The 15,901-nt window shown below is 44.6% G+C and overlaps 1 protein-coding gene across 2 annotated transcripts in view; it reads left to right on the top strand.

Annotated features, from left to right (window-relative positions):
- Nup214 (nucleoporin 214) overlaps nt 1-15,901 on the top strand; it is a 91,115-nt gene that overhangs the window by 35,974 nt on the left and 39,240 nt on the right. For both annotated transcript variants that reach the window (XM_028757192.1, XM_028757191.1), the window contains exons 20-24: nt 467-540; nt 640-723; nt 5,964-6,227; nt 7,086-7,247; nt 9,177-9,276. In XM_028757192.1, the coding sequence (XP_028613025.1) occupies nt 467-540; nt 640-723; nt 5,964-6,227; nt 7,086-7,247; nt 9,177-9,276 (684 nt within the window). The remainder of the gene's footprint in view (nt 1-466; nt 541-639; nt 724-5,963; nt 6,228-7,085; nt 7,248-9,176; nt 9,277-15,901) is intronic.

Raw genomic sequence — 15,901 nt, 5'->3', positions numbered from 1 at the left:
TGGCTGTCCTGGAACTCACTCTGTAGACCAGGCTGGCCTCCAACTCAGAAATCCGCCTGCCTCTGCCTCCCAAGTGTCAGGATTAAAGGCGTGCGCCACCACCGCTCTGCTGAGTTACATTTTCTGGCTTCCCTCAGAAACCCAGATTTGCCATTCAGCTTTAGCATGGAGATGTGCAGATCATTGCAGTTAGCCAAGTTACCCCGGACTTAACCCTGATGGTGTTGTGTTTCTACTTTGGGCACATGTGTGGTTTAGTGGTCCTTTTTGCTATGGCACCAGCATTAGGCTTAGAGCTGGAGTGTGTGATACTGAAGTTGTTGGCTTTCCTTTCATGTGTTGATGGGTAGCTTGTTTCTATAGTGAATATTCTCTAATCTCTTGGGCTTAGATATTAAGAAGAGTGTATAACACATAGCTTCAACCTTCTCGTAGTTGACTTGGATGTAACACTGCCCTGTTTCAGTTTTGACAGTGACCTCGAACGCCTGCTAAAGACTACCATTGAATCTCACACCAAGCCTTCTCCCAGAGTGCCAGGTAAGTGCTACCTCCCAGCCTCCCAACATAGTTTGTGATCTAACCTGGCTTTTCAAAGCTAAATCTTAAGCATTTAATGGGTTGATAATTTTTTTGCAGGTAAACTCTCCCCAGCGAAACAGGCCCAACTGAGGAACTTCTTGGCCAAAAGGAAGACCCCACCGGTGCGGTCCACTGCTCCAGGTAAAGGGAACTAGGTCTGAGGTTTCGAGCACTAGCTGTGCAGAGCTAGTGCACAGTGGAGATGGCACAGATCAGTTGCACAGATCTCTATAGCCTGCTGCAGTCTGAGCATGGAAATAAGCAGTTTGTGTGTTTTGCATGACATAGCTCAAGGTAAATCTTTGCACTTTGACATCATGCAGTCCCCAGGTCACATAGTGGTGGTTACAAGTGGCATGAAAACAGCTGAGCTGGAGTCAAGACTCAAGCCTTATATGATTTTTTTTTTACAAATATTGCTGTTGCTGTGTAAAAACACCACAGTGAAAATCAACTTGGAAGGGAAAGGATTTATTTCATTTTATAGCTTGTGGGCTGCCATCTGGATAATTCAGGGCAGGGAATCAAGGTAGGACTCTGGAGGCAGAACCAAATGGAGAGGCCATGGAGGATTGTTGCTTCCTGGCTTGCTCCTTGTGCATTGCTTAGACTACTTGCTATATAGCACCCAGGATCAACAGCTGGTGGGTGGCTATGCCCACAGTCATCTGGGCCCTGTCACATAATCATTGATCAAGAAAATATCCCAAGGCTTGCCTACAGGCCAAGCCTATCGAGGCATTTTCTCAGTTGTGGTTTTCTCTTCTAATATAATTCTAGCTTATGTCAAATTGACAGAAAACAACAACAACAACAAAACCCTCACCCAGCCAGGACAGGCACCAGTACCTGTTACCTGCCGCTACCAGCACCATAATCTTCTCTTGTGCAGTGAATCTTTCTTGACGTTGATGTTCATTGAACACGTGCCTGATGATGACTTCAGGACACATCCTTATGTTAGAAAACCATTGCACAGTTACCCAGTCTTGTTAATCTTAATCTGTTGCCAGGAGGTTACTTAAAACATCCTTACTTAGAAACCCTTAGCTCACATGCCTGATTATACCTTCATGATTGAGTCCTTAGACGGGAAGTACGATTGCTCACCTTGGTTCTAGGTAGTGAGAAGAGCAGCAAGGTCGGACTACGCAAAGTTTGAGTAAAGAGAACATAACCATTAAATGGAAGCTACACGGTCTATTTGTTTAATGATGGCACATGTGCTAGGGAGCGGAACTCAGGACACGGACACTTTGTTTTGGAGATACGGTTTCACATACTCCGGCTGGCTTTAAAGTCTGTGTAATGGAAGATGGCAGTGAATTTAGGATCCTCTTTCTTTACTTCCTAAATGCTAGGATTCCAGGCATTATTACCACTCTCAGTGTACATATAACTTTTTGATTTTGATTTTTAAAATTGTAAAATGGTTACAAAAAAGTGTGCAAATTAAAAATATGTAACCTCTACTGAAGTTAAGAAACAAAACATCCCCCTCTTGTGGCTAGATAGAGAACTCGGTTAGAATACCTGCTCTGTGAACATGCAGTCCTGAGTTCACATCACCAGCAGCCATATAAGAAGGTTTTGCCTTTGCCTATAATCTAGCATTAGGGGATAGAGACAGGCTAATCTCTAGATGTCACCAACTAACCAGCCTTAACCAAAATAGCAAATTCTAATACAGTGAAAGGCTGTCTCTAAATAATAAGGTACAAAGTGATAGAGGAAATATCCTGTTCCAGCCTTCACATATGTATGTCTGGGTGCATACACTGCGCGCGCGCGCGCGCGCACACACACACACACACACACACACACACACACACAAACTCTCTTGCATCCTCCACATTCCCTCTTAAAGAGTGTGTTACGTGGGAAGGTGTTGAAGTTATATCTTTCCTTGTATTTTTTAAAATTTATTTTATTTTTGTTTGTGTCATTTTTAATTCATTATTTGGAGGAAAAAACCAACCCTTTAAGAGTATAGTCACTGAGCCTGTGAGATGTCCATGCCTTAGCTTGAGCCTGTAGGATCGTTCTATTTTACCATCGGGAAGAACGTGCCTTTCTGTTTTCAGATTCAGGGCAGTGTTCAAAATCTTACACAAGATACTCAATACTTCTCATAAAAAAGGCTTTGTGCTGGGGGATTTTTGCCCAGCTGTAGGTTACTTGTGAGCTTCCGAGCACATTTAATGTAGACTTTGCTGAGCTGTGGTGTTTGGTAGCCTCCATATGTTTTGCGCCCTTCCAATTGCTTTCTTCCACTTACAGTGGATTTTTGCAGTGTGAGCCTGTTGTAGCTAAAGGAGCATCTGTCTCAGTTTTCCACAGCTGCATCACTTCTCCCTCCCACTCAGGACTCTGTAGTGTAGTTGTTGTTAGAATGGTTTTGGTACTGAGGAACACACTGAGGCTGTACTTACGAACAAGCCCACATCAACCCTGTTCCCTTGTTTGTTTTTCCTGAGCTATTTAGTGAGGAGACAGGGTGACAGGGCTCCAAGAGGGCTGCAGCAAATCACCACAGACTTAGTGGCTCATAGTAGACAGCGTTTGTTGCTGCTGCAGCATGCACAGTTGAGTTCAGCACTGTGGCTCAGCTAGGTCCCCTGCCAGGAGAGGCTGGACTTAAGGTGTTGACTGAGCTGTTCTGTGGGAATTGTGGTGAAGATGTATTTCCAAGAACTGAAGAGGTCTCTTGGAGCTGCAGGATGAGGTTCTCATCCACTCTGGTGGTATTCCTTGTCCCTCATCTTCAGGCCACTATTGCACAGGAACCCTCTTGCTAGAGATCTTGTCTCCCTGGACTTCTGCCTTACCTCTTCAGCCTCCTCGTTTGCTTTAATCCTGTGCCTTTAAGAGAGGGATTGCTTAGGTGCAGGTGGCAACACCTTTAGTCACAGCACTCAGGAGGCAGAGGCAGGTGGATCCCTTGAGTTTGAGGCCAGCCTGGTCTACAGAGTAAGTTCCAGGACACTCAAGGCTACACAGAGAAACTCTATATCTCATCAAGAAAAAGAGTTCATGGGGCCAGGCGGTGGTGGCACATGCCTTTAATCCCAGCACTTGGGAGACAGAGGCAGGTGGATTTCTGAGTTGGAGGCCAGCCTGGTCTACAGAGTGAGTTCCAGGACAGCCAGGGCTACACAGAGAAATCCTCTCTCGAAAAACCAAAAAAGAAAAAGAGTTCATGGGATTTGACCTGTAGGATAAGCTCCCTGTTTTAAAGTCAGCAGATTTGTGACATTACGTATACCTCTAGGGTGCCTTTTGCCACCTCCTTTTGCTGTATGTTGTGTAACCCTCGGTCTGTTTGTTCATCCATCCCTTCAGTGGAAATTCTGTTGGCATAAGACCCCCTTTGTATAGTAGTGTTGAAAAAAGGGTCTATAAAGTTAGGTGCACAAGGGCTTGAATTCTGGCTACTTAGCAACTTCATAACCTTAGGCAAATCACTCCACCGCATTAGCCAAAAATTCAATAACAGTTCCTAAGTTCTTTGGTGATTATGCAAGTAGCTGGCACAGTATGTGTAGGCACTGCCCCTGCCACCTTGCTAGTGCTGCCTTTTGTTATATGTATGTCTTGACAAAGTAACACTGTTAATTATAACAAAGGCCATAAACATAACAGCTCTGCCATATTGCACGGATAAATTAATTTAGCTGACTTCCCTAACCTCCTACTGAACAACTTTTGGGTCAGAAATGGAAGACACAGGAAACTACACTCTTCATTGAATAATGAAGACATCAAGTCATTTGAAGAAAATAAACTTTAATATTTTGGATCCTGACATCATATACTTAGATGACTTTCTTTCTTTTTAATATTATTTATTTTTATTTATATGAATACATTGTAGCTGTCTTGAGACACAAACCAGAAGAGTGTGCATCAGATCCCATTACAGATGGTTGTGAGCCACCATGTGGTTGCTGGGAATTGAACTCAGGACCTCTGGAAGAGCAGTCAGTGCTCTTAACCACTGAGCCATCTCTCCAGCCCTAGATGATGTTTCTAAGTGGCCCACCACATAGTTGTCTGTCTCAGAAAACTTGATTAGAGCATGGTCCAGCAGGCAAAGGCTGCTGCCCATTTGTTGGTGTAATTATTCAAATCGGCAGCACCCGATCTGTCTTGTGTTATGGAGCCACCATGTTCCCAACTAGGCTAGGCCTGAGGTCACGAGCAGTGGGGAAAATATGCCACTACACCCATTGAGTACTGAAAAATGTGAAAAAGAATTTTTTTACACTTAATTATTTTTATTTATATTATTATTTTTATTTAGTTTTTGAGACTGAGTCTCCATTTGTAGTTTTGACTGACCTAGAACTAAGTAGACCAGAGAGGCCTTGAACTCGCATATATCCACCTACCTCTACCTCTCAAGTGCTGGGATTAAAGGCTTGTGTCACAGTACCCATCACTGTACTTAGCTAAATAGCCACAGTGGCTAGTAGCTACCACAGGCAGCAGGGCCCTGGCATATGGTACTGATTTTTAGTTTTATCTGTTGTATCGCACTTAAGCTGAGATTTTGTTGGTTTTTTGAGACATGTTTCCTCTGTATAGCCCTGGCTGTCCTAGAACTCACTCTAGACCAGGCTGACCTGAAACTCAGATCCACCTGCCTCTGCCTCTCAAGAGCTGGGTCCAGAGGTGCTCGGTGCCATTACCCAGCCTGAGACTCAAGATCTTGTAGCATGATCTGCCTACAGGACAGACAAGCGATAGTGTTAAGCATGCTGCTTTGAATCACTAGGGAAGAAAGGGGGCTAGGCATTTTGGTTTTCTAGTGTACAATAATATAACATGCATTCCTCAAGCACATGGTAGAAGGTGGCAGAACAGATGGCAAAACCCCTGACTCCATGGTGTAAAGAAGAGCGGAGAGAGCCAGGCTTAAGTTCCATGTTGAGAGTCACTGGGCTCATTTAGATATGTGTGAGATTCTCAGACTGAGGCCGGCTCACTTTGCTATTCTGAGGTTGGAAAGCAGGGGTGATACTGTTCAGCCTGCCCTGGGAGCTGACCTGCTACCCCTCTAACACCTTCTTTTTCCTGTGAGAGCGTAATCTCTTGTTTTTCTGCCAGTGTTGACTGTCACTCTCGTTTTCAGTCTTGTCTGATAGTCAAAGCTGTCTCTGCCCTAGCAGCTCAGTTTTCAGAGCCCCCTTTTAGCAGAGACCACACAGGATCATTATCTGCAGTCAGCAATAGCTGCATCCACCTAAGACATAAAAGAATGAAAACACTGTATGACGTTTGTGAAGTTGCTTATGTCTGTCTCTCTCAGCACTGAATGGCCCAGCTTTGGGTTTACTTTGGGTTGTTTACTGTTGTTTTCGCTGGGCCTCCTCCTGTAGCCAGCCTGTCTCGGTCAGCCTTCCTGTCTCAGAGGTACTGTGAAGACTTAGAGGAAGGCAACTCCGCCTCGTCCCTAGCTCACCCTCTGGAGGGAGAAGATGCCCGGCTGACCAGCAAAGAGGAAGAGGCTGTGCTCCCAGTCCCGAGGCATGCCCCTGTGGTTCGCACACCTTCTATCCAACCGAGTCTCCTGCCTCAGGCGATGCCTTTTGCAAAGCCTCACCTAATTCATAGTTCTTCACCTGCTGTGATGAGCTCTTCAGGTAAGCCACCAATTAAAACTCTGCCCATGGAGGACTGTAGCTGGAGAGCTGCATGTCCATGTCACAGTAGTCACTCATTGAGGCCATGTGCATTGTGTGCTCACTGCTGCAGGGTAGTGTCAGGACTGTGTGTCACAGTGACCTCTAGCAGAGACACAGGAGTGAGGTACAGGAATGAAGCCATTTTATAGAACAGCTTTCATCCCTGTTAGATTTCTACTGAGGGGACTCATCAGGGTTTAGACTTCAGACCACTGAGTTCCCATTCATTTCTGCTAATATACCAAAAATTAGAAGACTGATTCAAAAGGTATAGGTTCTCTTGAAGTGGTTGGTAAGGCTACTATGGAATAAAAGACTTTAAGGTTACACACAATAACAGCTTAACTCCAGAATCCACTTTGCTTTGTTAACATAGGTCTTCTTCAGAAGTAAAGGAGGGGGATGTTTGCCTTAGTGTAACATGTAAACTCATGTACTATCCCTTCAGCAGCTGTGGGCTATCTGGCTCAGAGCTCACCAGCTCCAGTGCCTCATGTCATAGTCACTTGCTGAGGCCATGTGCATTTGTGTGCTCACTGCTGCAGGACAGTGTCAGGGCCTTGTGCCATAGTGACTTCTAGCAGAGACACAGGAGTGAGGTACTGGAACACATCCACTTTACAGGAAATCAGGCTCTGTGTTGCTCTAAATGTTCTCTGTAGTGCTAAAAAATTTTAATTTTTTTTTTAAATTTTAATTTAAATTTTTTAATTATAGCGGGTTTTTTTGTACAACTCAACAGAATTTACCATTTTAACTTCACTATGTTTCCTTTCACTGACCACATTTTTCTTATAATTTTTCTTTTCCCCTTAGTCTCTACGTCAGCCACCAAAGTTATTCCTCAAGGAGCCGACAGCACAATGCTGGCAACTAAAACAGTAAAGCATGGTGCGCCAGGTCCTTCCCACACTGTCGCAGCTCCCCAGGCAGCAGCTGCTGCAGCCCTGAGACGGCAGATGGCCAATCAGGCGCCAGGTAAAGACTACAGCCCCATTTCTAGGAGAGTGATTATAAGCTGTCCAGGTCACAGGCTTGGGCTTTGGGGTAGGAGACAGCTGGCTTTCTTGGCACTACTTAGAAAGAAGAGAAGGCTAGTTTGATGGGCTCCATCCCTGCGAGGAGAACGCCTAGGAGGCAAAGACTAGGGCTCAAGGTTTCGCTTTGAAGAGGAGGTATTAGATGTGCCACATTTAATTTTATGGAAAATTGGTGAATTTTGATGCTGATTTTCTTACCTTTGGTTGGTGATCTCGCTTTATTCCTAGCTTGATCTTGGAAATTCGACTATCTGACATCATAAGAACAATATTTTAAGGATTCCAGGCACTGGGAGTGTGGCTACACTACCGTGCCTGCTTTTGTTCCAGTACTGAGTCAGCAGAGAAAGTTTCCCAAGCAGTATGTACCAGATCCACCTTTACAGATGGCTGTTCTGCACTGACATTGTCACTGGCTTTAGTTAGGACAGTGACTTAGCTAGTCAGGACTTAGGTCTAGGGAATGGGACTCAGGGCTAGTTGTCACTGCTTGTCAGCTTGGCAAGTGGTTCTCACTCAAGAGGCCATTCATCCTTCCAGCTAACCCAAAAACAGTTGTAGAGTTACTGACTGGGAACATTAAAGAAGACTCTGAAAACAAAACACCGTACAAGGACAGGTTCCCCAAATGTGAAGAGTGCCAAGGCTGAAAACTATTAGTGCCAAATATTTTCACTTGAGACTTTCCAAGACATGGTAGACTCATACAGCTAGGAAAGAATTGTTAGCCAGACGGAGTTGCTTGGACCCATGATCCTAGCATTCAGGGGGCCTGACTGAAGCAGATTGTTACAAGTTCACAGCCAAACGGGAATATATTGTGAACTTGGGGTCTGCCTGGGCTAAAGAGTGAAACCCCATCTCAAAAAAACAAAAAACAAAAAAAAAAAAAAACGCTGAAGATCATTACATAGCCGTAAATGAAGTCTAACCAGACTCTTCTTCAGGCTCCTAAAGAGCATAATAAAAGCTAACGACAAGATGACTCTTAAGTTACATTTAAACTTCAGAACACATTTATTTGATGATCTCCTTATTTCCTGGACTTATGGGATCTTGAGATTACACTGATCAGGTCCTTCATCCAGGCGATTATTTATAAAGTTCACATTTGTCAGGATTTAGGATGGTGTACTCAGCAGGAAACACTGGCCTTCACACTGTCTCTTGGAGCAAGTTTTAAGGTGGAGATACTTTGATGTGTTAAGCTGAAGTGTGGACAGTTTGGGGGTGCTCTCCCAGCTCTTCCACTGGAGAGGGAGTGAGTGTTCCCACAGATCCACAGGCTGCCTGGGATTGCTCAGGGGAGACCGGAGAGCTCTACTTGGATGTTTCCAGTTGTTAATAAAGGATGATAGAGAAATAAGACAAAAAAGATGTAAATGCTGGTGTGGGAGCACCTGTGCTAGCACTAGGAGGCAGGCAGTGTATCTCTGGAATGTGAGTCCAGCCTGCCCTACTTGAGGCAGCTTCTGTGTTTGCACATTTACCCAGAACCTGGCACGTCATAAGCCCATGGGAACGGAGAATAGATGAATGAGTGGCATCAGCCCTGAGCTGAAAGCGGTTAATCCTCTGGGTGTTGCTACCCCTTTCAAGATGAGCCAAGAGTGTGGCAGTTATCTGGGTTCTGCTGCAGAAAGCTGCCCAGGGAATTGTCCCTCTATGCCAGTAAGTTTTATTAGGTGGTGAGAAGTCCATTCCTTGGCCTCTGATAATAGTCAGCCAGGTGTTCTATTGACTGCAGTGCTGACCAGATTTTCTTTCTGCCAGAGGTTAAGTCCTGGGCATTCATTTCTATAGAGGTAAGCTTTTTAATCAGAATTAATGTGAATTAATGTGGCTCTCTCCTCCCTGTTTTACATAGCTGGGAGCACTCTGACCGAATCAACTTTGAAGAATGTCCCTCAAGTGGTGAACGTACAGGAACTGAAGAGTAGTCCCTCTCCCCCTTCTGTGGCCATGGGGTATGTGATGACTCTTCTGTGTACTCATCCCACAGTTTGCTGTCATGGAGACAGTTTGTCTGAAGGAGCACTGATGTCATAGCTTTTATAGAGCCCTGGACTATGGAGGGATGGGGTAGCCATTACTATGTTTTTAGGGAGGTGGACTTTTCATCTTGCCAGGGCACCCACTAAAAACTATTAAGCCAGGTGTGAAGTTGGATAGACCCAGGTTTTTAATGTTCTCAGGATTCCAAGTTGGTCTTCAAGTCCTGCTGACCACCATGTGAGGATGGTGGGCCATGGAGAATGACAGTGCCCTCCCAGACTTCCTCCCTCCCAACATTTCAGCTCTTTACAATTTTCATAAAGAAACAGGATTTGAGAAGCAAGCAGCTACACTTGCAGAACTTCCACTTCTCTCCTGTGCTGATTTAGGCATGGTCCTTAACAGAGCTCACTTGCCTTTGGTCCCCACCAGGGCTCATGGTGTGTGGTGCCCCCTCCCTCCACCCAGGGCTCCTGTTATGTGGTGCCCCCTCCCCCATCTGGGGCTCCTGTTGTGTAGTGCCCCCTCCCCCCACCCAAGGCTCCTGTTGTGTGGTGCCCTCCCCCATAGTGCACAAACATTTCCTTTAGCAGCATTGTTAATGTCCTACTCACTGTGCAGTTTGAAGCCATGTTTCCTGTAGAGCAGCTAGCCTCCCTGCTGTCTGGAAGGGTTGGGGGACATTCCTTTGCCTTCAATGGGAGATCATCAGGGACTAGTATTTTTAGGGGACCCAATATCTGGTGCCTATGGATAGTCAGTGGCAAGGTAAGCAGCTATAGGCCATGTGTTTTTGTACTGTATTCTTGTTCTCTGATGGCACTATAGAGCAGGCCTACCTATCCAAGGCTCATTTTCTTGAGTGGCCTTGCCATTGCCGATGTTGAACTTTGCCTGTCTACATGTTGGTCTATTTACCAACACTGCCTGTTGTAAAAATGTATAGTTCTCTCAGGGTCAAACCAAATTCTCCCTCTTTGCTGTCTTGGAATGACTTTGAGCCTTCCTTGGAATGGCATTTGACCCAAAGCTGGCATTTGTGGTTGCTGTGAACTCTTCAGAGAGCTGTGCACTGGCGTTTGGGAACTATAGCAGATTCCCACTGTGGGGAAGCCGGAGGCCACCGAAAGGCCAAGTGTTGTTGCTTTTGTTTTTTAAGATGTATTTATTTTATGTATGTGAGTACACTGTAGCTGTCTTCAGACACACCAGAAGAGGGCAGTGGATCCCATCACAGATGGTTGTGAGCCACCATGTGGTTGCTGGGAACTGAACTCGGGACCTCTGGAAGAGCAGAGGTCTTACCCGCTGAGCCGTCTCTCCAGCCCTGTAAAATTGTTTTCAATCACACTTACTTATGTTCATGTGCACACGTGTGCCAGAGCACACATGGAGATCAGAAGACAGTTTAGGAGAATGAATTCTCCTTCCACCCTGCGGTCCCAGCAATCAAACTCAGGTCATCAGGTTTGACATCTCATTAGCCCTTTTAAATAGTCATTTATTCAATAACTGGTAATCTTGAAAACAGTTCATAAGTGAAAACTGATATATTTCACCACCCTCCCCAAGGGTGAGTTCATTGCAAAATGACTGACTTTCAGGGTCTTGTAAGCAACTCTGTAAAGTATATTACATTTGCACTTACCTATTCTTAAGTGAACCACACACATTCACTGGAGCCTGACCTTGCTTATTTCTGCTCCCTGTGTATTGTGGCTGTGAGGCTGTCGTTTCTCTTTAACTGGAGCAAATCCATAGCTGTTCGCACTCCTGTATCGCTCCCTGGAGAGCATCTGCTGTGAGTGTGGTGCTTCCCTGGGGTGAGGGAGAAGTAGTGAAGAAGGCCTTGATCCTGTTGTCACCACAGGGACCTCAGCCAGACAACCAATTGCACACTTGTTGCCATGTCGTGTGGTTGGTACAGAAGAGGTTCCAGGTGCTAGGAAGGCATGGAACAGGCACTCAAGCAGATTTGGGCTTGGGGAAGAGTTGAGTAAGAAGATACTTTAGCTGAGTTTTGAAGGTCTAGGGAGAATAGACATCCAGAGTACATGTGAACATCCATGGGTGTGGTATGCTGAAAATCAAACCTAGGGAAGGCCAGAGCTTATCTGGGGCACGAGTGGAAGACGGCCAGAATGGCTAGAGTCCTGGCAGGAAGTGAGTCAAGTGGTTTTTCCAGACAGGGTTTCCCTGTGTAGCCCTGGCTGTCCTGGAACTCTCTCTGTGGACCAGGCCGGCCTTGACCTCAAAGATCCACCTGCCTCTGCCTCCCGAGTACTAGGTTTAAAGGTGTGCACCACCTCTGCCAGGCCAGAAATAACAGTTAATCAAACTGACTGCAGCCATGTTTTAGTAACTGCCCTGGTCAAGGAGACCACACATTAAATAAGTATGTAATATAGGATGTATGTACTATAGAGCATATATGTACATGTATATGTCATATCTAGCTATATTTGATGGTAGATGTGGTACAGAAAACAGAATAGGAAAGGCTTTAGGGAACTGACTAACCACTGTAAACCACCGAGGGGCGGGCGGTTCTTGTGAATGGGCGTATGTAATAGGAGTGTGTTTGGCATGTGTCTGTGACACCAGGAGGTCTCTGGTTGCAGAACTGAGGGGAAGCAGAGAGGAATAGGAGCCAGTGGGGAATCAGCTCAAGGAGCCATGTTGGTAGACAGTACCTGCTTTGGTATTTTTCATGTGCTTTGGCCGTCTGTTTGGAAAGCAGATGTCATCCTTAGGATGTCATCCACCTCTCTTGGGACAGGATGCCTAATCCTGGGTCATAAAATGAATGCTGTTTTCCTCTGAGGCGGTTTTGTTTGTTTTATAGCTCTTGAGTCATCTTACTACAAAAAAATATTGCTAATACATAAACAAAAGGACTTAAGATTCATACCCAGTTATTTCACTTTTAGCTTGACCTTCTAGTACGTTTTCACTGATTTTTGCTGCTGTATAAGGAGACCCATCCTCCCTTTTCTGGGTGGATTAAGAGTACCATTTGGCCGGACGGTGATGGCGCATGCCTTTAATCCCAGCACTTGGGAGGCAGAGGCAGGCGGATTTCTGAGTTCGAGGCCAGCCTGGTCTACAAGTGAGTTCTAGGACAGCCAGGGCTGCACAGAGAAACCCTGTCTCAAAAAAATTAAAAAAAAAAAAAAAAAGAGTATCATTTGTCAGCAGGCATCTCTAATCTCTTCTTTCCTGGAATAGGCTCAGGCCTCGTTTTAATACTACCTTCTGTTTTGTCATTCTGGGTTCAAGCCTAGCTCTGCAATACCCGCCACAGAAGACAGGCTTTGGTAGACGTGGGGAAACTTTTTATTTGAGGTTCCATGTGCTCCATAGCTTGTAAAGCATAATGTCCTGCATGTCCTGTAGTAGCAATGCTCAAGTCTGACTGCTACCACTGTGCTGGACATGCCTGCACTCCATGGGCCAGCACCAAGTGCAAATCCAAGCCCCAGCTCACTGCCACTGCGTGGGCACGTGCAACACTTTAAGGTCTAACATACATGTTTTATTCCTTGATCACTTTTAAGTTTACTCCTGTCAATGGTGTGAGGTAGGACCCATTTCACCCTGCTTGTTCCACTATCATTTGTTGAAAGACTGTTTATAGTTACTTATCCTGGCATTCTTGCAATTGTTCCTCTTTGAATGTTCGTGGCCCATTGTCCTTTAAGTATGTGATTCTAGTCAATGTGTTAACATTTTAAGAATTTCTACAGCTATCTGAATGAATAATATTAATCTAGGAGCTAGAGAGATGGCTTAGCATTCATGCTGGGTGTGACATCTTCTGACCTCTGAAGGTATGTATATCTGAAGGTATACACACACATAAATGAAAGTAATCTTACAAACTTTGAAAAAATATATTAGGCCGGGCGGTGGTGGCGCACGCCTTTAATCCCAGCACTTGAGAGCAGAGGCAAGTGGATTTCTGCGTTCGAGGCCAGCCTGGTCTACAGAGTGAGTTCCAGTACAGCCAGGGCTACACAGAGAAACCCTGTCTCAAAAAACCAAAAAAAATAAATAAATAATCTGCAATTTACCTTTTTTTAGTAGTAAGATCATTCATATTCTCTCTCTTCTCTCTCCCCCTCCCCCACCTCTCTTTTTCTCTGTAAGTCTCATAGCCCAGGTTGGCCTTGAACTCAGTATGTAGCTGCTGAGGGTGACCCTGAATTTCAGGACACTCCTGCTTCTAACCTCCCAAGAGTTCTATTGTCTTTCTTCACTGTTAGCATGGTATATTGTTTTACTGTTTTAAATTTAAATGATCTTTATTGATAAAAGTTCATCAGCAGAGTCACTGTTCAGCTGTTGAGCAGAAAGTTCAGTGCAATGAAACAGCTAACACTCATAGAATTGTTTATACATTATGTGGAAGGGAACTGGAAAAGAGGTTCTGCTTTTCACATGTTAATGGATAAAGGGGTCATCATCTTATAAACCTGGGTTCTAAATTTTTCCAAAGTCATGCATCTTGGCTGATATTATAATCATGTCATGTTACCTAGGGACATAGTCTCTCACAGGGACATCTAAATAATACGGATTCAGGAGACCATCAAGTATTAGCTAGGTCTTGCTGCTGCTCAGAAGAGCTATTGGCTGTGTTTCATGTCCTTAACATATCATGAACTTATCTTAGCAGATCAAATGGTGAGCACTTCGTTAACAGTCTTCCAATCTGAAGTCCTTTATGGTTTCCATCACAATAAGTTTTTGCAGTATAGCCTTTCTTGTTTACCTTTGTTCCAGTTTATATTGTTGTCTTCCCTAAACTCTAGGCACTGCTCATACATCTGATCAGTTGTTTGGTGTCTAGTTCTGTAAAATTCAGTATTGTTGAAAAACTTGTTGTTACTGAAACAGATTAGCTAGTTATTCTTCCTTAAATTTCCACCTAGTTCTAGGATGGTGACGCATACTTGTCAGTCAGCAGGGAGGAGTGCCGTGAGGTCGGTGTAAGGAAGCCTGTGCTGCATAGAGCACGATTGTCTCAGAAGGGAGAGGAGCGGGAACAGGAGGAAACAAACAGGGAAATCAATAGTCGGGTCAGTCCACTACTTCATTTGTTGGTTTTCTTTTCTCTCTATTAAGCCTGCCTGGCTATCTTGCAACACACTGTGTGACCCAGGCTAACCTCGAACCTACAGTGCTACTCCTGTCTGCACTCCCAGGCACTGCTCATGTTTGCTCTTGTGATTTCCTGACTTGATTGATTTGTGGTTACTGGTTTTGAAGGCTTAGTGGAGTTTTCTTTTTCTTTTTCTAAATTCATGCCAAGGAAATCCTTGTTTATGGCAGCTCCTACCATCCCCTCATATTCTGTGCTTCTGTATTTCTGTACCATTCAGTCTTTCTTGCCTGTTCATTGATGATAACCCCATTAGGCTCTGCGGTATACCATTACAACTCATCATAGCCTGTCTTCAAGTGAGAGCACTGGGAAAGGACAGCACAACACTGGGCAAGTGCTGCGGCCTGTTCCCCTCCACCTTTGTGCTCTTGCTGTACAGTTACTTCTGCCTGCCTCACACCCTGTGCTCCATTGTTACAACATAGCTGGATGTCTTGTAAATGGAGGTTCTTAATTACTTTTTTCATTTGTTTGTTTTTGAAATAGGGTCTTGAACTCACAGAGATCTACCTGCCTCTGTCATAGGATAAACTACAGTTCCCTTTAAGAGACTTTTAGTCAGAGCTATTTTTTCAGAAACAGGCTCAGCAGAAGTGATAGTTGCTGATAGGTGTGTCTTCATGGGGAGACTTCAGGAATGCCTCAGTACATTTGGGCTTTGTTAGACCAGTGGTTGTCAGCTTTCCTAATGCTGTATCTCTTTAATACAGTTCCTGTATTAAACATACATATACAGCATGCCAAGCTCAGACTTAGAGGACAGCCAGGGCTACACAGAGAAACCCTTACTCTAAAAAGACTCTAATTAATTAGTTAATTAATTAATTAACTAATTAATTAAATGAAGTAACATTTTCATTCATTTCTCTTTTTCCCCTCTCGGTTTGTTTTTTGTTATTTTCTTGATAAGCTCTCCTCCTTACTTACTTGCCTCACTTCTGAATGTATCCCAAACATTTCATTGTTTGTCACATGATTCATTAGGTCTGCATTGGTTCTGCCCTGTCATATATGCATATTTAAGATTGTCCAAAAGAACTGTGTCTAACTGTGTCTCTTGTTTTAGGACACTTAAGCAAGCTGTTGAACTAAGTGAAAGAATCGAGTCTCTCTTTTTTTAAAGCCCTTTCCTAGCAGTGGGCGGGATACTTACCACTAAGAAATGGCCTGGGAAATGCTGGATGCCACACAACAGCTCTGGTTACCATTGTACCGTCTTCTGCTGTGGTCCTCTGATAGTTGCTTCCTTTTTTAGAGCCGTGTGTGTGTGTGTGTGTGTGTGTGTGTGTGTGTGTGTGTGTGTGTGTGAGAGAGAGAGAGAGAAAGAGAGAGAGAGAGAGAGAGAGAGAGAGAGGGAGGGAGGGAGGGAGGGAGGGAGGGAGGGAGAGAGAGAGAGAGAGAGAGAGAGAGAGAGAGAGAGAGAGAGAGAG

Source organism: Grammomys surdaster, unplaced genomic scaffold, assembly GCF_004785775.1.
Source record: "Grammomys surdaster isolate TR1022 unplaced genomic scaffold, NIH_TR_1.0 126133, whole genome shotgun sequence".
NCBI lineage: Eukaryota > Metazoa > Chordata > Mammalia > Rodentia > Muridae > Grammomys > Grammomys surdaster.
This window is presented reverse-complemented; position numbering and strand designations above follow the sequence as displayed.